The 23,571-nt window shown below is 41.1% G+C and overlaps 1 protein-coding gene across 1 annotated transcript in view; it reads left to right on the top strand.

The window, feature by feature from the left end:
* SLC9A9 (solute carrier family 9 member A9) overlaps nt 1-23,571 on the top strand; it is a 1,026,444-nt gene that overhangs the window by 58,519 nt on the left and 944,354 nt on the right. The window contains exons 3-4 of the mRNA XM_077488236.1: nt 1,977-2,054; nt 6,316-6,392. Of these exons, the coding sequence (XP_077344362.1) occupies nt 1,977-2,054; nt 6,316-6,392 (155 nt within the window). The remainder of the gene's footprint in view (nt 1-1,976; nt 2,055-6,315; nt 6,393-23,571) is intronic.

Below are 23,571 nucleotides of genomic sequence, written 5' to 3'. Positions count from 1 at the left end.
TGTAAGACCCATGACTTCTGATGGAGACCCAACTTTCTGACACTGGGCCCTACATTGCTCCCCGGAATTCTTTGATAGTCTTCAGATTTCATAATGCCATGCTAACGGTTAGGACATCCAGTGCCTGAAACAGCAAAGCAACCCTAAAACATCAGTGAACCTCCACCATGTTTGACTGTAGGTATTGTATTCTTTTCTTTAAAGGCCTCACTTCTTTTTATGAAAACAGTTAAATGATGGGCTTTTCCTAAAAGCTGTAATATTAGTTTTGTCTGTTCACAGCACATTCTCCCAAAAGGATTTTGGCTTCCTCAGATTTTGGCAAACTCCAATCTGTTTTTTTATGTTTCCTTGTCAGCAGTGGAGTTCTCCTGGGTCTCCTACCATAGCGTGCCTTTTTATTCAAATGATGACTTATAGTGCGAGCTGACACAGTTAGATCATCTTGAATTTGTCTGAAAGTTGATCAAGGTTCTTTATCCACTATTGGAACAATCTTTCAGTCCAATATTTGATAAATTGTTCTCTTTCTTCCATATCCACAGTATATATCAGTGCCTTACTGCATGTTTAATGCAGTATATATGAGTGCCTTCCTGCCTGTTTAATGCAGTATCTATCAGTGCGTTGCTTAAAACAGTATACTGTACCTATAGAAGCATTACCTCTGAATATTAATGTAATTATGAGTCTGTTCTACGGTAGAAACACCAATCTATTACCAATCTATTTCAATGAACTGTTATTTCCATATTGTGTATGTGCCTAGGAAGTTTTTAAATGCTTATTAGTTTGTTCTCAGCTATACAATATAATATACACTTTTATAACCACTCTACCTATTTTACTATGCCTTTAGAAGGTCTACAAAGTGTCCGAGGCACATCTGGTAGCCAGATAGATCAGTAAGACGTGTTCACCTCACCATAGAGGTAGCATTATTCATAGAAATGCTTTTTACATTGCATCGTGTATAAATCTTTGACTTAACCATGGTGCAATTTTTCCTAGAGACAGGTTATACATGATGCTATTTTTCCTAGGAACAGTTTATACATGGTACATTTTTTTCAAGGAACAGGCTATACATGGTGCAATTTTTTCAAATAATTTTTTTGTTTTTATTATTGTTAAAAATAACATTTTGTTAATTTTGATTGTTCAGCAAACTGATATGAACAATATTATAACATGATATAAATTATGTATGTTTAAAGACAGAAAATAAAATGTAGACCATGATAATTTGCAGTCATATTTTAATACCTGTATATTGTCTAGGATACAGAGAAATTATAAATGTTTTGTTATTTTATGTGTTGTTAATTCTGTGAGCGAGTTTGAGTGCCATTAGTTATGTTCACATTAGCACTCCGCCAGTTCACTGTCCTGATAGTCTTCAGTGCCCTTGCGTGTCTTTCACTGGCCCCTGTTTTTTCTTGTTGCTGTAACCTTCCCATAATTAATCTTATTAATATTACCATTATTATAACCTATACAGATGTCTTTGTGGACAACTTAATTTACAGCCCATGCTGCTACACAAGGGCCCAAAAGGACCATTAGACCTGTGAAGGTTGTACAGAGAGGTCCAATAAAGGAACCTGGTGATTTTTCATTGCTATTATAGCCTCTCTGTGGGTTGGTCCGTTGGGGCTGGTAATATCAGTGATAGCACAGCTGGAGTGAAAAGCATAGAAAATAGTGGAATCTAACTAGGCAAAATTGACAACTTCCTTTTACCAGCTAAGGAATACACATAGCTGGGAGGCTCCATGTTGAGATGGTTAGCACACATGTGTAGGAAGTAGGGTTCTTTGTAACCCTTGTTGGACAGTGAGAGTTTCATTGGATTTGGAGTGTAGAAATATCTATACATATGCAGACTCCCCTCTCATCTCACATTTAACCTCTGTGCAGATGTCTTCAATATTTCTTTTGATAATTATGTTTGAGACATATTTTTTACCTTTCAGATGACCTTTGATCCTGAGGTTTTCTTCAATGTACTCCTGCCTCCAATAATCTTCCATGCTGGATACAGTTTAAAGAAGGTAAAACCACTGTAACACTGAACACATGTATAAAACAGAATTTCTATAAACAGGAGCGTATTCACCTTTCCTGAACGTATGATGTGGTGCAATAGCTCTTTGTACTAGTTGCATGAAATTGGTGCAATTTGTAACCTAGTGATTGAAGCTTGGATGCACAAAATTATCACCTGTTTCTTGTTCAATGTTTTTTTTTTGACAAATGCAAGTGAAGCATACAAAAACACATCAGATTAAGAAAATATGGTTATCCATACATTTCCAATGGATTAAATAGAAAGTGTCATACCATAGATCACAAGAGCCTAGAAACATAAAAGATTTTTTCCGGTATTACAAGAATGAATGGTGGGAGCAATAAGCCCCATGATATACAGTACGTGAATTGAGAAAAAAGTACAATGTTAGTATACCATCAGAAAAGCATGAAACAAAAAAAGAAAAACTTAATACATATAACCCAAGTATAAGCCAATGAGGCAGGGAATTCCTCCACAGTGCATTCTTTCTGCCACTGAATGTCCTCAGTCTGATGGCCAGCATCTTTCACTTCCACTGAGGGCAGGTCATCTGGACTCGCCCCAGCTTGTGACTGGACAGTGAAAGGAGAGGCAGCACAGTGATAAGCTTATCTCCATGTCATTCTGCTCTCTCCTCCTATCAGCATGCTTCTTATCAGTATATGAATAGATTGGCTTGTACTGTTTCTTCTTTTCTTGCTACAGCCTTGCTATACAGGGGCTAGATAAGGCTGACAAACGCAGGTACTTGCACTGCTTGCATTTACAAAAATAAATGTAATGATGTATTAATGATTACAGGGCTGCATTTATTTGTGTCTTCTATATCTGCCTAGATGTCAGCTTTAATTTTGATGTTATATATTATAATTGATCATTCACAGTTTGGCACTTTTTCCTTGTTTACTATATTTTGAATTGGTTGATCAATTTATGAGTCATTTTCTTTCAGCTTTAATTTTGTGCTGTTTATTGCTTGGGGTTGGAATCTGTGAATTTTGCAATTTAATTTTTTTTTTTAATATAGCACCAAACACATTAGTTATGTGCAGGCAGCTGCTTCTGTTAAAAATCATCCCTGCTGTGTCTCCTTCAGAGCCCCCGGATACTGCCCTGTGCGGCTGTCTTCTGGTGCTGTGAAAACAGAAGCAACAGCCTGCAGGTAATGGGATATACACCATTACACATACTTAAAGAAAATATAAAACTTCAACTTAGTGGTGTACTCTTTGGGAATGTTTTTTCAATTTCCATGAAGAATGGTTTCTGGTGTCCTTAGAAAATATGTTATGGTGTACAGGCAGGGCATTAAAGGAGAAGTCCAGCCTGAGCTCGTTTACCTGGGCTTCTCCTATGGGTCACAGGAGTGCAATCTGTTTTGCACTCCTGTGACCTGTTTTCAGCAGAGAGCGGTCTGGGGTCAGTCTCTGCTGACATCACTGGTATAGCATCATCCCGACAATAAAGTCTGGATCCGCCAGGTGCTTGGACTGATGCTTGGCTCAGGCTCTCTGAGATGGCCGCTCCCCACCCCTCCACAGCTCAGCACTCCAGTGAGCACGCGCGCGCGCGCGGGGGGGGGGGGGGGGGACGTTCAGAGCGGAGAACTGCTGACAGTAAGCAGCTCTCTGCTCGGGGAGCTGAGAGAACCGAGCCATCGATGGTGTTCGATGGCTCAGTTCTCAGTGCAGAGGCAGCGGGGGACAGATGCAGCATCGGTCCGATGGTGCATCCACCTAGGTAAGTATGATGGTAAAAAAATAAATAAATAAATAAATAAAAACATTCTTCTTTTAACTTTTATTAAAGAGTAGCTAAATCGAAAGTGATAAAAAAAACAACTGCTCACAGCTACAATTTTTTTGTAGAGACTTTATAAATAAGAGTTTTACCTTTCTGCTGTCTGTTTTTTTTCTTTGCATAAACTGCTTGCAGTGCATTGTCGTATGCATTCCTCGTTCGTTCCCAGCATCTATAAGATGCCAAGAATGGAGTTGGGTTTTGGGCAGATGTGACCCTTGCATGCAGTTGGATGCAGAAGACCTGGAGAAGATGGTGACAGTAGGGGGTAGCAAGGACTGTGCATCAATGTAGGGGGCACACTAGAATTTAAGTCTGCTATAATGTACAAATATGCTTTGCATACCTGCACATTATGGCAGTTGCTCTGGAGAGCTTCTACAGCAGGGGTAGGCAACCTTAGAGAGATGGAGATCTACTTGAACAACAATGATGAAGTCAAATATCACAGGGCACAACGTCCTGTTGTTAGGGCCAGTTCACACCATAATGTGATGCCATAAAAGCATGTTCCATGTGTGTTTCCTGAATGGTGTTAAAAACGCACTGCCTTTGTGATCTACTGCGGGTGATGATACATTGTTAACCTCAAAATAGAGCTCAAACGCAGTGGACACAAGTATTACAACAGAGTGCAGTGTTTAGGAGTGCGTTACGCTCAGAATGCAGGGATCAGGAGTGCGTTACACTCATAATACAGGGATCAGCAGTGCGTTACACTCAGAATGCAGGGATCAGCAGTGCGTTACACTCAGAATGCAGGGATCAGCAGTGCGTTACACTCAGAATGCAGAGATCAGCAGTGCGTTACACTCAGAATTCAGGGATCGGCAGTGCGTTACACTCAGAATTCAGGGATCAGCAGTGCGTTACACTCAGAATTCAGGGATCAGCAGTGCGTTACACTCAGAATTCAGGGATCAGCAGTGCGTTACACTCAGAATTCAGGGATCAGCAGTGCGTTACACTCAGAATTCAGGGATCAGCAGTGCGTTACACTCAGATTTCAAGGATCAGTGTCCCCTCCCACCCCCCCCTCCCCCCTCCTTGCCTCACATAGCATCCTACCTGTGCACACAGGAGACTGAGAAGCAACACAGTTCTGTACAGGGGCAGGAGCAGGAGCTGGCTTTAAATATTAGCAAGCTGGTGATTGGTTGCTTAGGACCTAGCAACCAATCACCTGTGGGTTAATTTGAAAAGTTAACTTGGCCAGCTCCTCTCCTGCCCTCTGTCCTGGGCTGTGCTACCTCTCGGTCTCTGCTGTTCACAGTGCTGGAGGAGGTTAGAGGGGAGGGAGAGAGTAGAACTGAAGGCATGGTGGAGGAAGCTGGGGGCGGAAAGAAATAGACTGGCACTAGCAGTAGCAGGGTCGGTGGGGCAGAAACCCTTCCCAGTCTACCTGTTGCCTACCCACGGGCTACATGTCGATGGGTTGCCAGTCCTGGTTCTATAGATTTAGTTACACTTTCATTTTAAAGATTTAAAGCTGAACTTTAGGCAGATTTTCAAAGATACTGCTCATACATACTTTAATCATATTATGTGTTAATTTACAAACTCAGTACTTTCAATGGAAAAGAGAAAAGTCCCGGAAGCCGCACATCTCTGTAAGAAGGTGTATGACAGCATCAGCCAGGGCTCCAACCAGGCCACACCCACAATGTTTCACTCCACCTACAGAGCTTGGTCATGGGGTTCCAGGACTTTCCCCTTTTCTATTAAATGTCTAGAGCTGGGAGGAGCACTGTCCTTGTCTGCACTCCAAGTGGCTGCTACACAGGAAGACCCGCTGGAGCCTTGAGCAGCACCTGTCAATTTGTTTAAGTTACAAATTCAGTACTGTTATGTTTACATATTGTAAGTACTACTTTGTATTAGTAATCTATTATTCTCTGCATAGTGGGTGTCAGAGCCCCTGTCAGGGCTCAGTCACTTTGCACATGCTGTAGGTTAACATTTTTCCAAGAGAAGACAGCTAAGAGATGACCTCAAGCCTGCTGCTACTCTACTCCTTCAGTAGTTGGGGGGCAGAACATGGCAAAGCCTGTGGTCTGAACGAAATAAACCAAATGAAGTCAACTGGTCTCGCTAAACAGTGCGGATGGATGAATCCCCTTGCTGGACTGTTGTGTTTTGTCAAACAGGGCAGGGCCACCCACTGAGTGAGTTTTGTCTGGTCCATTAGAAACTGTACAAAATTTGCTTAAAAAATGGCCACCTTAAGAAAGCAGAAGTTTAGTAGCCATATTTTCCTACAGACTCCAATAGATAGACAAGTACTGTTATCATAGGGAGAAGGAGGCTGAACTGTGCACAAGAGAATTATTGCAGCTCTGACAGCTAGGTAGGAACAGGTGACTGAGGGTTTATTAAGGGTTATGTTTATTTTGCAGGTTTTTTGGACAAAGTTGAGTAATTTTTCTGATTCTATGTTACAGAGACACTTCTTTCGCAATCTGGGAACTATAATAACATACGCATTTTTGGGGACTGCCATCTCCTGCATTATGATTGGGTAAGTTAATCCAATGTCCAGCAATCTGAGTTAAATCATTTTTTTTGTTTACCCAACTTTTATATTTTCAGCTTTGAATTTTTTTTTTTAACCTCTTCCTGCCGGCCATACGCTACGCATATATGCGGCCTCTCGGTGGGTGGGCTTTAACGACGAGATGACGCATATATGTCCCAAATGTAAACATTTATGTGCTGAGAGTATGTGTCCTGTGCGCTCCTAGCACAATTACCAGGGACATTGGGAAAGCTTCCAATGCATACTTTCGATCGAGAGCTTTCCAATTATGTGACCACTGTAATAGTCAATCATAGCATTCTCATGACCCACATGCCCACCGCTGTCTCCCACCATTTAGAAGCTGTTAGCCCTTGTACACACGGTCGGAGAATCTGTTGGAATGAGTCTTATCGGACTGTGTCGTCAGATAATCCGACTGTGTGTGGTATGCATCGGACTGATTCTGTCCGAATCTCCGTCCGTTCCAAATTTCCAACATGTTGGAAAGAGTTCCCGACCAACTGGGCCGGACAGACCTAATCCGATCATGTGTAGAGCATTTTCATCGGACCAAGTGCCACGCATGCTCAGATCAAATTCCTACATCAAAGCTATTGGCTACTAGCCTGAATGTAGTCCCATCGTAACGAAATTACGTCATCACGTTCTGAAAGATCGGATTTTTCGCCAACTTGGCCCGACCGTGTGTATGCAACAGTTTCGGACACAATCCGTCGGACTAAATCCGACGGGCAAAATCCGACGGATTTGGTTGGCAAAATCTCAGACCGTGTGTACGTGGGCTTAGGGGGTTAGGATATGGCTGCAGGAAGGGGTTAAAAAAGCCTAATTATCTCATTCCTGTGCTTCTCATTTTGTCTATTATTTGTTTGCTATTTTTTAAAGTTTACCATTCTAGTTTTTTGTTTTACCTTTTCATATACTGATGTAGCACCCTGGATTTAGGAATATGCTCCTCACATATTTACTTGCCAGGAGTAGTCCACCTGGTCGATTGTTAGAGATCCATTGATTTCTTCCTAAGTTTGGCCTTATTACACTTTTCTTTTCTACCACTAGGTGGCCAGGTACTTGGTGGTACTAGATATGAGAAGAGCAACTCAAGGTTAGGTTATGGGTATATGGGGTATCTCAGCCAATGGACAGGGGTTTTCTAGGATTCCTTGGCCTGCCGGGAAAACCTATATATTTGGGTGGAATCAGGTGATCACTGTTCTGTGCCACCTGGACGGCTGTCTGGGTGGACGTGTGTCGTATTGCCCCTGACTGTTAGGTCGGAGATGGGGTCTATCCCAGGGGCATCTGGCTCCTAGGCTGTCTGAGGCCTATCCAGAATCAAGAGAGAGCAGCGCAGGGTTGGGATTGTGGATTGCAGTCCAACCAGAAATGATGGTTCTGCAGGCCAGAGAACCTGTCAGTGGTTGGAGGTAGAGGGGAAGCTGTTGCCACAAAGGGACCATCCACCTTATTACCAGGGACCACAGTGAGTAACTGAAGCAAGTACCAGAGTCACGTTCTCACCAAACGGGCATGGTGGAGAATCGAAAAACGTCAGATGGTGAGCAAGTCAGGGACCCAGCCAGTGGAGGTGAAGCTTGAGAAGTATTGGGAGTGCCAAGCTAGGGACCCAGCAGAGAAGCGGGGGTGACGCTTGAAGATACCACCGAAAAGATTGGAGAAGCTCAAGGGATTCAGTGGCAGTGAATCAGAGGGTCTAGTGAGAGACCAGGAGCTCAGTGGGCTGAAGAACTACAAGGAGAAGTTGTATGGAAAGTGAAGGAACTGTTATTGTTGGTGTTAGGAACTGTTAAAGACTGTTGCCATAAGAGACGGCATCCCTCCACGTGCAGATGTGGCTTCTTGTTGGAGGCCTTACCTGCATGGCTGTGAATGAATGAATGAATGAATGAATGAAATACTTGTATAGCGCACAATGCGAACTGAATCGCCTCTAGGCGCTGTGGCGAGCTTTGATCATCTGCTAAAAGAGGAAGGTCTTGAGTTTTTTCCTAAAAGCCAGGTGATTTTCTTCCTGGCGGATGTTGATTGGTAGAGCATTCCATAGCCGAGGCCCTTGGACAGCGAATCTCCGATCACCCTTGGATTTATACCGGGCTTTGGGCACGAGGAGGAGGTTTTTGTTGGCTGAACGAAGACTGCGGTTTGGTGTGTAATGATTTATTTTCTCCATTAGGTATTGCGGAGCTTCTCTATGCACGCATTTGTGGGTGAGGCAAAGGGTCTTGAACGTGATCCGATTTTTTTACGGTTAGACAATTTAAGCTCCTCAGCGAAGGAGAGATGGATTCCCAGGGTTTTTTTCCTGTTATCAGCCTTCCAGCCGTGTTTTGGATCAGTTGTAATCGCGCAAGTTGATATTGTGGAAATCCTATGTAAAGCGAGTTTGCGTAGTCCAGTCGTGAATTAATGATTGTTCCAACTACCACTGCTTTGTCATTCTTTGGGATAAAAGGGATAAGTCTGCAAAGCATGCGCAGCAGATGGTGAGATCGACTGACTACAGATCCTATTTGCGCATCCATTGACATTTGTGCGTCTAAAATAACCCCGAGACTCTTCGCTTTGGTCTTTGGGGAGATAGTCTGCCCAAAGACGGTTGGTGGAGACCAGGAGGTTTTGGTTGCGGGCTTATGATTTGGGTGTAAGATAAGAAGCTCTGTCTTTGATTCGTTCAGTTGGAGGGAGTTGGTGGTCATCCAGTCCTCTATTGATTTGAGGCAGTTTTCATGGCTGTCCTTTTATTGAAGTCTCGGGTCTGCTAATTGAACTTGCAACCACTCAAGGGTGCCCTGGCCCTAACCCTCTTTCCCCTCCATAAAAGTTTGTAATAGAAATAAACATCTCTTTTGCATACAAGAACTTCCACCTTGCACCAACTATGCCTCATAACCCACCGCATACTGAAGGATGTCAGATATCGCTGGCCCTGGAGGTTCTCATTAGACTGAAGGAGGCCGGAGACCTTGCTACACTTTTTTAAAAATTTGTTTTGTTTATTTATTTTTGTGGTATCACATGAAAATAATCTTATTGTATTTGTCATTTTTAAGTTTACCATGCAGTGTACAAGAAATTACATTTTAGTCATTCCAAATTAAAGATAACAATTGACACTTTATCTGCAGTGACACTGTTTTGTTAAAACTAGCATTGATCAAACTAGAAAAAAAAATATCTCCACATTTTGTTACTTTTTTTTATCATTAGATTATTTAGAAAATAAAATACATTTGCCAGAAAATATTGCCAAAAGAAACATATATTTGTCCTGCAATATATCTATACAATATTACTTTGGTATCATAAATAATGACAAAGTTATTACCAAATAATAAACCCACAGTACACAAATTACTCTGGTCCATAGGGGTATCCATGCCAGAGCTGAAGTGGTTAACAAAAAATATATTCTGTCTAATGTTTTATTTTTTGATGTATACTGTATATATAAAAGTCACTGACTTAAGATTCTAGTGAGGGTTTCTGTTAAATTTACCCTCCTCTTTTTAGCTACATTATAAAATACTTTCCAAGTTATTCACTGTGTGGTCCTGCCCAGAGCTGCACAGCTTTTGCAGCTGGGTCCTGTGTCTAGTGCATACATGCAGAGTGTACACTAATTGTGACTGGTCACTTCTGTGCTGAACAGAAGTGAGTTTATTTCTCGCATGACAAAAAGAAAAGTCAGGGTGAAAGGGGTAAAGCACAGGACACCCTCTAGAACAAGTAGGAAAGCAGACTTGTAGATTCTTTAGGCACAATTACTAAGGTGGACAGAAGTACAGAAAAAGTGCCTTTACGTTGTACCCAGCATTCTTAACTCTAGTAGCAACAACTATCTCCTATGGCAACAACTCACAGTAACGTGCAGGACTTGGTTGGATGAGTCCATCTTTAATGCTTTCCCAGTCTCTTTCACAGTTCCTCATCTTTGTCAGAGAGGCTTCTGCTACCTCCATCTCAGGTTTCCACCCTTTCACTCATGCACAAAGAGAGGCCCTCAATTGCAGAGCCTAAAGTACATGGCTAGACCTTAGGCTTCAGGCCTACCCAGCACATGTGTTCCTTACACATCCACACCAGACCAAGATCTGGGCAAAAGAACCCTGATCACTTGACCTCCCTGAATATGTATACTTTGCTCCAGCACGTACAAGTGACCAAGAAACCCTACTGATTGGCTGAGAGAAGTAGGCATATACATAACCCAGTTTTACTGCAGCTCATCATACTAATGCCAAGGGTAACAGTGCCACCTATTGACAAAAGGCAGGAACTACAGCTATGCATAGCTTAAGAGAAAACCCAAATGATCATGAAGACTACAAATTAGCTAGGTGCTGCAACCCACCAACGCTAAATTTACTGATAATCTCTATTTAGGACAGGGTGCTACATTTTGTCTTGCAAAAGGCTGTGCAGTGATGGCCATTAAATCTTTTATCAGGAGTTCTATCTCAAAGGATGAACCTGAAACAAAAGAATATACATTTATGGAAAGCACATCTAATAACGGTCACAAATGGGAAGAATTTTTTTTTACAACAGTCAAGAAATGAAGATATTTAGCATTTGTGTGATTTTGTTTTGTGGCATTTTTGTGTATTTATTAGTTGCCATTTTTGGCAAAACGTAATACCAGTATAATAGTTGGTAGTTTTCTGATGTGTATTATGGGACAGGAAATGAGTGATGTTTCTAAAAATATCACCTCCCCTAGTGTATCAACATATATGATAATTCTGTTTCATTTTGGGTAATCTCCTAAACTTTTCCATATTCACCAATGAGTGTTTATTAAAACTTCTTTACAGCAATAAATTCTGTGGAGCCCAACTTGCAATTAAGGGAAGCATTCCCCATGGCTTTATTACAGGAGATGCAACTACAGATAAATACAATTATTCCTATCTGCATCTTATATACAATAGAGCCGTGGGGAATTCCCCCTTTAATTGGAAGTTGAGCTTGGCTGAATTTATTGCTGCAGTCTGGTTGGATCGAAAGAGGATTGATCTCAGTGTGCCGTAAACCCCTTGCTGCTTACTTTATGTGGTGATGGACATTCATATTTTCATGGATTAAAGGTTCTCTTACATAAATCAGCTTGTGTTTATGTTTAGTAGCCCCTTAAAGTGTACTTATGGAAATAGTCTTTTAAATGCATTATGTGAAAGAACTACAAAAACATTTGAAAACGAATACCATCTGTATAGAAACTGAACTATTTGGAATTTATATAACTTTGCTTTGCAGTCTCAGAACTGACACATGCGGTACATTCTAAGCTCCTTGGGTAGAGCAATCATGCAGTATGTAAAGTCAGATGGAAGTCAGAACTTCCATATCCTTTTTGGTTCAGTGATTTAGAACGTTTTTAATTCATTACATCTGCATGATAACTAGGCAACTCGGATTTGCAGGTGATATAAACAATGGCAATTTGGCAATTGTTTGCCTTTAACTAGTTGGTGGATCTTGGACGTGCTTCTTTAAGCCCAAAAAACGTATTGAAAATACATAAGGCATTTGTAGTACATCCTAATCTTCTGCCCGTTACAACGCTTACATTTGCTGGCAATTTTTACAGCCGGGAGTTGCTGTGTAAATACAACAGCTATCACAACAGACAAATTCTGACACCGTGTTTATAAACACTGTTCACATAGAAGATACACATTGTTATTTTTGTATTTACATTCATCTGCAGATCAGAGGGATAAGCTTCAATCCACATATGATATCAACAAAGACAAAACAATATAACATCCATCCAGCACGACACCCTTTTGTTTCATTTGTCGGTGGTGCACAGTTAATGGTGACACCATTAACCAGTAGAAAAGAGATTTGGCACTCAACTAATCAATCGCAGGACTTTAATAAGCTCATTTTGCAAGAGCAATGTACAAATACGCAGAGTAATCCATAAAACACCTGGTGGATGTTATGGTTTACTCAGTATATTTGTATATTGCTCCTGCAAAATGACCTAATTCAAATCCCGAGGTCAATTGGAGTGCTGGCTCTTGCTTCTATTAGTTAAAGCAGCCTGACAAGTAAAACCTATGTATATATTAAAATGTGTTTCTTTTTAGCTCCTTATTAACTCTTGCCATAATCAGCCATAATTAAGGCCTTCTTCCCATTTTCCCCAGTTAATTCTTTTCCTGCTGTTTTTATTTTTTTGGTATACAGTATTTCTATCTTTCTAACCATTAAAGTTTAAACTTGTTTTTTTTATTTTTTTATTACTTTTTTTAGTGTTGTACTTACAAAAAGGCATCGTTGAAAAAAACAAACCTTTTTTTGTAAATATTTTGTTGGCATTGCTTTGTATTTATGGTTTTAGCCCGGGCTCACACAAGTGCGGATTTGAAATCTCGCTACAGCAATTAGATTTCAAAGTCGAAGGTCAGTGCGATATGGATCAACGATTTCATTGCGGCTTTCGACTTTGTTTAACAGAAGTCAATGCAGGTCTCAGTGAAATCACAGAAAAGTAGCGCAGAAAACTTTTTCAAAGTCACCGTGACTCGAGTTGCAAGAATTTGAAATGCCCCATTGCCAAAAATAGGGTGCGACTTGTCATGCGATTTTGAACTATCAATTCACATGACAAATTGCATTTGTGTGGATGTGGGTTAAGTGTCATAGAATATAATGGATACTTTTTAATTACAGTAACACTGTTTTTGTTAAATTAAAACTTTGATTGATGTAGAAAAAAGTGTTATGTTTTTTTTGTCTCTGGATTGCATTAAAAATAAGATCACATTAGTAAGACTATCAATAAATTACCAAAAGGAAATCATGTTTGTCCTAAAAAGTGGTATATTTATGAGTTATATAATGTAAAGAAAAGTTATTGCTGAAAAAGCTGAGTAAGCTGGACTCCTCCGCTGTCAGAATTCACTGAACAGCACTTGTTGGCTGCAGCACTGATTGAACTAAAGTTTTCCAGCAATCCCATTCCTGATTAGTCAATCAGTAGATCAATTGTTCTCCAACAGGATCGGCCATAGATGGATCAGAATTCAGGCAGTCCCTGCTGAACTGCCCAAATTTCAATCCACTTATGGCTAGATTCATGTGTACTACAAGTGAATGTTAAGCCCCATACACACTATCAGATTTTCTGCTGATTTTTTCCATCAGATTTACCAAAACCATATAATATGAGGTCAAACCTTAGGGGTTTCAATGTGTATGCAATCAGGGAGGCCCTTCTACTACATGATTTTGGTAAACCTGAAGGAAAAAATCAGCAGACAATCTGATAGTGTGTATGGGGCTTCAGAAGACTGTAGGAAGGGTCATTACTTGTTATTGTCATTATCACCTTGAATTGTGATATGTAGTTTACTAAAAGGCTGTGTATCGTGAAAATATATATTTTTTCTTTTTAATAAAATACTGGTTTCACTTTTTTGCATGTCATGCCGATTTCCATCAGCCTCTTTCAGCATTTTCCTGCCTTTGTGCACTTTATTTCAGCATCAACTGCACATCATTCTTCCTAACCGTCTCTTTGAAAGTGACAATGGTGGACCATGCCTGTGCAGCATGTGTCTACACATCGGCTTATGGTCCCCAACAGGGTTGTATAAGATAGGGCAGTGTTTCTCAACCTTTTTTTCCCTTAAGGCACCCTATTAAAATTATGGACAGACTTGAGACACCCTTTAAAAATGATGGACAGTCTGGAGGCACCCTTTAAAAATGATGCAGTCTTGAGGCGTCACCCATTCTAAAATGTAAAAAAATGAATAGTTGCTAGACATGTGCATTTGTTTTCATCCGAATGCATTTTCGTCCGAATTTCAGGTATTTTCGTTTTCGTTTTGACAAACACGCACAGAATCCGAAAAACAAAAGATCCGACATAAATAAATGCTTTATTTTCATTTTCCTTGTTACAACAGTTCGATATAGAATAGGAGATTCGACGTGACTCTGACAATAACAATCTGTGTCTATAGAACCCGTGGTGGAATGTGCCTAACCTTACCTCTATTAGTCCAAGATTATATAGAGAAAATATTCAACAGAGAAAAAAGATTTGACAGAGAGAAAAGATTCTGCAAGTTACTGTTCTAAAAAGTGTTTGGGGACCCGGGTCCTGCCCCAGGGGACATGTATCAATGCAAAAAAAGTTTTAAAAACGGCCGTTTTTTCGGGAGCAGTGATTTTAATAATGATTAAAGTGAAACAATAAAAGTGTAATATTCCTTTAAATTTCGTAGCTGGGGGGTGTCTATAGTATGCCTGTGAAGGGGCGCATGTTTCTGGTGCTTAGAACTGTCCCTGCACAAAGTGTCATTTACAGTGGTGTGAAAATGTGTTTGCCCCCTTCCTCATTTCCTGTTCCGTTGCATGTTTGTCACACTTAAGTGTTTCGGAACATCAAACCAATTTAAACAATAGTCAAGGACAACACAAGTAAACACAAAATGCAATTTGTAAATGAAGGTGTTTATTATTAAAGGTGAAAAAAAATCCAAACCATCATGGCCCTGTGTGAAAAAGTGATTGCCCCCTAAACTTAATAACTGGTTGGGCCACCCTTAGCAGCAACAACTGCAACCAAGCGTTTGCGATAACGTGCAATGAGGCTTTTACAGCGTCCTGGAGGAATTTTGGCCCACTCATCTTTGCAGTATTGTCCTAATTCAGTTACATTAGAGGGTTTTCGAGCATGAACTGCCTTTTTAAGGTCATACCACAACATCTCAATAGGATTCAGGTCAGGACTTTGGCTAGGCCACTCCAAAGTCTTCATTTTGTTTTTCTTCAGCCATTCGGTGGTGGACTTGCTGGTGTGTTTAGGATCATTGTCCTGCTGCAGAACCCAAGTTCGTTTCAGCTTGAGTACACGAACAGATGGTCGGACATTCTCCTTCAGGATCTCTTGGTAGACAGCAGAATTCATAGTTCCTTTTATCACGGCAAGTCTTCCAGGTCCTGAAGCAGCAAAACAGCCCCAGACCATCACACTACCACCACCATATTTTACTGTTGGTATAATGTTCTTTTTATGAAATGCAGTGTTCCTTCTACACCAGATATACTTGGACACACACCTTCCAAAGAGTTCCACTTTTGTCTCATCGGTCCACAGAATGTTGTCCCAAAAGTCTTGGGGATCATCAAGATGTGTTGTGGAGAAATTGAGACGAGCTTTGATGTTCTTTTTGCTCAGCAGTGGTTTTCTCCTTGGAACTCTGCCATGCAGGCCATTTTTGCCCAGTCTTTTCCTGATGGTGGAGGCATGAACGCTGACCTTAACTGAGGCAAGTGAGGCCTGCAGTTCCTTGGACGTTGTTGTGGGGTCTTTTGTGACCTCTTGGATGAGTCGTCGCTGCGCTCTTGGGGTAATTTTGGGCGGCCGGCCACTCCTGGGAAGGTTCACCACTGTTCCATGTCTTCGCCATTTGTGGATAATGGCTCTCACTGTGGTTCGCTGGATTCCCAAAGCTTTGGAAATGGCTTTATAACCCTTTCCAGACTGATAGATCTCAATTACTTTCTTTCTCAATTGTTCCTGAATTTCTTTGGGTCTCGGCATGATGTGTAGCTTTTAAGGATCTTCTGGTGGACCTTACTGTGTCAAGCAGCTCCTATTTAAGTGATGCCTTGATTGTGAACAGGTGTGGCAATAATCAGGCCTGGGTGTGGCTAGAGAAATTGAACTCAGGTGTGGACAACCACAGTTATAGTATGTTTTAACAAGGGGGGCAATCACTTTTTCACACAGGGCTATGATGGTTTGGATTTTTTTTCACCTTTAATAATAAACACCTTCATTTACAAATTGCATTTTGTGTTTACTTGTGTTGTCCTTGACTATTGTTTAAATTGGTTTGATGTTCCGAAACACTTAAGTGTGACAAACATGCAAAGGAACAGGAAATGAGGAAGGGGGCAAACACTTTTTCACACCACTGTATGCAGGAAAAAAAGTCCTTTAAAATCACTCGCAGCTATTATGAATTGTCGGCTCCGTAATACAGAGAACACTCATTGAAAGTCATTGATAAAATAAACAAATTAAAAAAAAAGTGTGGGGGTCCCCCAAATTCAATTACCAGGCCCTTCAGGTCTGGTATGGATATTAAGAGGAACCCTACGTCAAATTAAAAAAAAAAATTTAAGTGGGGTTTCCCCTAAATATCCATACCAGACCCTTCAGGTCTGGTATGGATATTAAGGGGAACCCCGCATCAAATTTTAAAAAAAATTGTCTTGGGGTTCCCCCTAAAAATCCATACCAGACCCTTTATCCGAGCACGCAACCTGGCAGGCCGCAGGAAAAGAGGGGGGACAAGAGAGCGCACCCCCTCCCTCCTGAACCGTACCAGGCCACATGCCCTCAACATTGGGAGGATGCTTTGGGGGTCTGTGACCCCTCAAAGCACCTTGTCCCCATGTTGATGTGGAGAAGGGCCTCATCCCCACAACCCTGGCCGGTGGTTGTGGGGGTCTGCGGGCGGGGGACTTATCAGAATCTGGAAGCCCCCTTTAACAAGGGGACCCCCAGATCTCCCCCCCCCGTTTGAAATGGTAAGGGGGGTACAAAAGTACCCCTACCATTTCACAAAGAAAGTGTAAAAAATAGTTAAATAAGACAAACACACTTTTGAAAAATGTAACGGAAACCTGCCTGTGTTACATCAGAGGGGGTGGGGACACCCATACGTCACGGGGAACTCCGGGTTTCCCCTTGCGTCAGAGGTGGGTGGGGTCAGGTGACGGATGGCCCCGCCCTCCCCATATAACAAACGTCAGGCCGCCGGGATACCCGCAGTGTCTCCTCCGTGGAGACAGAAGATGGATGTATTCGCTGCGCTGGATCAGATCAACCATCACTGGAGAGATATCATCCGTCACTGGATAGCAAGAGTGGATTACCACTGCTGGAATCTTTTTTTTATTTTTAATAAAGGAATTTTTCAAAAGTGTGTTTGTCTTATTTAACAATTTTTTGACACTTTCTTTGTGAAATGGTAGGGGTACTTTCGTACCCCCCTTACCATTTCAAACAGGGGGGAGCCGGGATCTGGGGGTCCCCTTGTTAAAGGGGGCTTCCAGATTCTGATAAGCCCCCCGCCCGCAGACCCCCACAACCCCCGGCCAGGGTTGTGGGGATGAGGCCCTTCTCCACATCAACATGGGGACAAGGTGCTTTGAGGGGTCACAGACCCCCAAAGCATCCTCCCAATGTTGAGGGCATGTGGCCTGGTACGGTTCAGGAGGGAGGGGGGGCGCTCTCTCTTCCCCCCCTCTTTTCCTGCGGCCTGCCAGGTTGCGTGCTCGGATAAAGGGTCTGGTATGGATTTTTAGGGGGAACCCCACGTCAATTTTTTTTTTAATTTGAAGCAGGGTTCCCCTTAATATCCATACCAGACCTGAAGGGCCTGGTAATTGAATTTGGGGGACCCCCACGCTTTTTTATTTATTTATTTTATCAATGACTTTCAATGAGTGTTCTCTGTATTACGGAGCCGACAATTCATAATAGCTGCGAGTGATTTTAAAGGACTTTTTTTTCCTGCATAAATGACACTTTGTGCAGGGACAGTTCTAAGCACCAGTAACATGCGCCCCTTCACAGGCATACTATAGACACACTCCCCAGCTACGAAATTTAAAGGAATATTACACTTTTATTGTTTCACTTTAATCATTATTAAAATCACTGCTCCCGAAAAAACGGACGTTTTTAAAACTTTTTTTTGCATTGATACATGTCCCCTGGGGCAGGACCCAGGTCCCCAAACACTTTTTAGGACAGTAACTTGCATATTAGCCTTTAAAATTAGCACTTTAGATTTTGAACGTTGGAGTCCCATAGACTTTAATAGGGTTCTAAAGTTCACACGAAGTATGCTATATAGCTCTGTCGAAACTTCTTTATACATTCGACAGACACCATAAGCCTTCAAAGACAGATTTGACCGTAATTCATGTGGATTTTCGGACGAATGCAATTTTTGAACGAAAAACTAAATAAATAAGAACTAATTTCGGGAGTAACTAACTAAATTAATTTTTCGGACGAAAACGAAATTCCAAAACGAAATATTTTACTCTGCACATGTCTAATAGTTGCAAAACTAATAGTTTTGCATAAGGCATAACCATCCACACGAGTAGGACACCCAACATTAGAGGTGATTTATTCTTCCAAAGCAAATAAACTTTTGCAAACTGGTACTGACTAGTATACCAATGTTTCTCTTCTCCCTCAGTTTTTCTCCATCACTCAGCTAAGGTGTCCTTACTGCTGATGGAGAGGGGCAGGGGAGTGTCAAACAAGGATGCTATGTAGGCAACTTACATCTTCATTATCAAGTGGTGATGCAATTGGTTGTTAGGACACTGGAGGCTAGAAGGTAATGGTACACAATGAAAACCCATGGCTTTGTGTAACTAAAAGGCAGCTTTATCCACATGCTGGCTTGTATACAATTTTTAGGAATTTTGCCAAGGCACCCTTGAAGAAAACCCATGGCACCCCAGGGTGCCTGGGCACCCTATTGATAGAAATGCAATCAGCTCAAACTATAAAGCTATAAAGGATAAATGGTATTGCAAGCTGAACACTAAGGATAATACCATCACCTCTAAAATATTAGTAAAAAGTGCAGCGCAATAAAAACTAGGAAATCATTCTGAGATGACAGATGTAAAGTCCACACAAAATGTCCAATGTAGAACCACAAGACCCAGAACACAGCTGAAGTATCCATGTGGGAAGAAAGTCCGATGTCAGAATATATAAGTGACAATCCCTCCACCAGCAGGCAAATTGCTCACTTACCGCAACAGATGGACCCCTGAACTAAAAGGAGGTCAACAGCGCATGTCCCCGCTGGGGAAAATGAAGAGATCACCGGCACTCCAGGGACACAGATGGACCCAATAAACATTAGGATACAAATAATATCTGTGTGCTCTCTGCGGTATAAAACTGGCTTCTAAGCAGCACGCCAAGTAGGACACGGATCACTAGTATGCGTCGGTAGCACCCTGGTTGAAAAAGGCTGAGATAGGATGACAACACAGGAGCACAACTGAGAGACAGTTGTCATTCTTAAACAGGAGGTGTCTGAACAGGGACCTTTATGGCGGGATCACCAGCTGTTATTTTTATGAAAGCTGCATAGTTAAAGGGATTGAAAACATTACATTAATAATACATCAGATCTTAAATGTGATTTGAATGATATGGTTTAGATCTAGGTTTGCTTTACCTGGTCCACCAACAGCTGGGCTATGGTTGCTAGGAGCAACATAGACATTTTGATTTCAAGTTTAATTAAAGCCATGTTCATTTCCCTCCGGTGTAAAACATCACATTTTTCTTTAATAAAAACCTAGCATACGAAGTCACTCGTGTTATTACTGAGCAATCTTCTTTACAGATTAATAAGTTTCATTGGCTTCGCTAAAACGTCTGTGTTCTCCTGTGTCTATTAAACTAGACAAACTGTAAAAAATTAATCCATTTATCCAGAAGCAGAAATTAAGCACAGTTATTTTAATAGAAAGTTAAATGAAGATGAACAGCAGAAAAACATATTTCTGTAATCAGTCTGAGGTCTGTGAGCAGTAAGTGTGAAATGTGCTATGCACCACATTCCGAATATCATTTGAGGGAACAGGAACAAATTCTATTTAGATATGCAAATCTTGTTGCACATTTCAATGGTTTGGTGTGTTTTCCTCCACTACCCTCGTCAGAAAATCTTTCCATCCGTTAATGTTTTTCTTGTAAGAGAGTTTTAGGAAATGGGAGAAATGTAATGTCTCTTGTCAGGCTCTGGTATTGCATCCCGCTTGAAAAATTACACGGCAGATCTGTTTTCTATTAAGGTCTGCTTAGCTAACCAACATTTCGGCTGATTTACTAAAGTGTCATTTGTTTTTGTTTTTTTGCTTGATCAGATTTTTAAATCTAGCTTAGCAAACTTGACAGAAACACATATTAATTGTGTAAGGTTCCATTGCTGACCTTTCCTTTTTAAAATGCCAATTGCCTGGCTGTAATAGTGGTCCAGTAGCTTTAATATTTTGTGAGAGAGTTCACCTGTCAGTTAACTGAACTCAATGATCTCAGAAGTGATGCTATTGAAACAAGCTTGAAGCCCGTCAACAAGGGTCATTGGGATGTTGGATTTATTGGAGCACTCAGTTTACTTTACATTGAGTTAATACAGTAAATTCTATGAAGAAGCAGGGCATGGAAAGTAGGTGAGACACTCTGTCCAAGCTAACAGATGAAAACTGAAATTGTGGCTCCTCTGCTGAAAGGATTTGCATTGTGTGAAATTGTTGTGAAATGGCCATTTGTGTCATATTTCACGCTAAGTATGTATTTTCGCCAGGAGACTTTTCTGGTTATTATAAACATTAAACTACTTGAAGACCAGGCCTACAATATCTCACAAAAGTGAGTACACCCCTCACATTTTTGTAAATATTTATTTATTTATTTTATTTTTTATTTTTATTTAATGCATCAGTACGCAGCCCGCCTTATCCTCTCATCGACATATTTGTGGCGTAACTACACCGATACCGACTTGAGTCAAATTTGCTTATCGCCACATTTTGACCGCTGGCGACGCTGCTGCCCCATCATATGCATTCCATTTTCTTCTTCTTTATTCTTTATTTATTTCATCTCTCTTTTTTTTTTTATTATTATATCAAATATACAAAATTTTAAATACAAAATGTTTCAGTTTACCCACATTTATCTTATTATACCTTTTCATGTGACAACACTGAAGAAATGACACTTTGCTACAATGTAAAGTAGTGAGTGTACAGCTTGTATAACAGTATAAATTTGCTGTCCCCTAAAATAACTCAACACACAGCCATTAATGTCTAAACTGCAGTAAACAAAAGTCAGTACACCCCTAGGTGAAAATGTCCAAAATCGCCCCAATTAGCCATTTTCCCTCCCCGGTGTCATGTGACTCGTTAGTGTTACAAGGTGTCAGGTGTGAATGGGGAGCAGGTGCATTAAATTTGGCGTTATCGCTCTCACTCTCTCATACTGGTCACTGGAAGCTCAACATGGCACCTCATGGCAAAGAACTCTCTGAGGATCTGGATAAAAGAATTGTTGCTCTACGTGAAGATGGCCTAGACTATAAGAAGATTGCCAAGACCCTGAAACTGAGCTGTAGCACGATGGCCAAGAACATAAGGCGGTTTAACAGGACAAGTTCCACTCAGAACAGGCCTCACCATGGTTGACCAAAGAAGTTGAGTGCATGTGTTCAGCGTCATATCCAGAGGTTGTCTTTGGCAAATAGACGCATGAGTGCTGCCAGCATTTCTGCAGAGGTTGAAGGGATGGGGTCAGCCTGTCAGTGCTCAGACCATACGTCACACGCTGCATCAAATCGGTCTGCATGGATGTTGTCCCAGAAGGAAGCCTCTTTCAAAGAGGATGCACAAGAAAGCCAGCAAACAGTTTGCTGAAGACAAGCAGACTAAAGACATGGATTACTGTAACTATGTCATGTGATAAATATTTGGATCAGATGGTGTCAAGCGTGTGTGGCGTCAACCATGTGAGGAGTACAAAGACAAGTGTGTGTTGCCTACAGCCAAGCATGGTGGTGGAAGTATCATGGTCTGGGGCTGCCTGAGTGCTGCAGACACTGGGGAGCTACAGTTCATTGAGGGAACCATGAATGCCAACATGTACTGTGACATACTGAAGCAGAGCACGATCCATTCCCTTCAGAGACTGGGCCACAGGACAGTATTCCAACATGATAACGACCCCAAACACACCTGCAAGATGACCACTGCCTTGTTAAAGAAGCTGAGGGTAAAGGTGGTGGACTGGCCAAGCATGTCCCTAGACCTAAACCCTATTGAGAATCTGTGGGGCATTCTCAAACAGAAGGGGAAGGAGCGCAAGGTCTCTAACATCCACCAGCTCTGTGATGTCATCATGGTGATGTCATCATGGAGGAGTGGAAGAGAATTCCAGTGGCAACCTGTGAAGCTCTGGTGAACTCCATGCCCATGAGGGTTAAGGTAGTGCTGGAAAATAATGGTGGCCACACACAATATTGACACTTTGGGCCCAATTTGGACTTTTTTACTTAGGGGTGTACTCACTTTTGTAGCCATTTTGTTTAGACATTAATGGCTGTGTGTTCAGTTATTTTGAGGGGACAGCAAATTTACACTGTAGAACCCCAGTGTAATATATATATATATATATATATATATATATATATATATATATATATAAAATACTTTTTTTTTTCAGAGGCCCTAGAGAATAAAATACTGGTCATTGCAATTTTTAATGCAACGGGGTATTCGCGCAATGGGTTTTCAAATACATTTTTTATGGGAAAAAATACACTTTATTAAATTTTAATGCAAAAAAAAAACACAATTTATAACCCGATTTTTTGGTAACAAATATAAAACATGATGTTAGACTGAGAGACTGAGTAAATAGATACCTAACATGTTACAGTTGAGGTTTGGAGCTAGAATTATTGCTCTCGCTATAGTGTTTGAGGAGATACCTCACATGTGTGGTGCAGACACTGTTTAAATATGTATACGCAACCTACATATGTGTGTGCCTCTGCGTGTGAGCACAGGGGACGCTTTAAACCTTTTTTTTATTTCTTTTTATTCAAAAATATTTATTTTTATACTGTTCCTTTTAATTTTTTTTTCACCTTTATTGCTATCACTCATCTCTCCTCTACCCTTGAAAGCATAAGATAAAAAAAACAAACATTAAACTCATGCTTTTCCAAAAAAAATAAAAAAAAATGGCAGTGTTTACATTTGCCTTAAGCAGAAATTATGAAATATCCTAGTCCTGGACCATAGATGTAATCGGAGATGATCCAGTCTCCAGTCATGTCTATCGTCATTGGCTGCAATTGCTGGATTAGATCCCAGGCTCCTCTGTGCAGCAGAAAACAAGGTACGGGAACCTGTGAGCAGCGGAAGGGGGAAAGGCGCCCCATCCCGCTGCTTGCAAAAGTGATCCAGTGGCTAATCAGCCACTCAGATCACTTTTATAGGGTAGGGAATGGCTGGCTGAAAATGTTGATACCGGGGTTATAGCTGACAA

This window comes from Lithobates pipiens, unplaced genomic scaffold (genome assembly GCF_037356315.1).
Source record: "Lithobates pipiens isolate NorthernLeopardFrog02 unplaced genomic scaffold, aLitPip1_a1.2 Scaffold_18, whole genome shotgun sequence".
NCBI lineage: Eukaryota > Metazoa > Chordata > Amphibia > Anura > Ranidae > Lithobates > Lithobates pipiens.
This window is presented reverse-complemented; position numbering and strand designations above follow the sequence as displayed.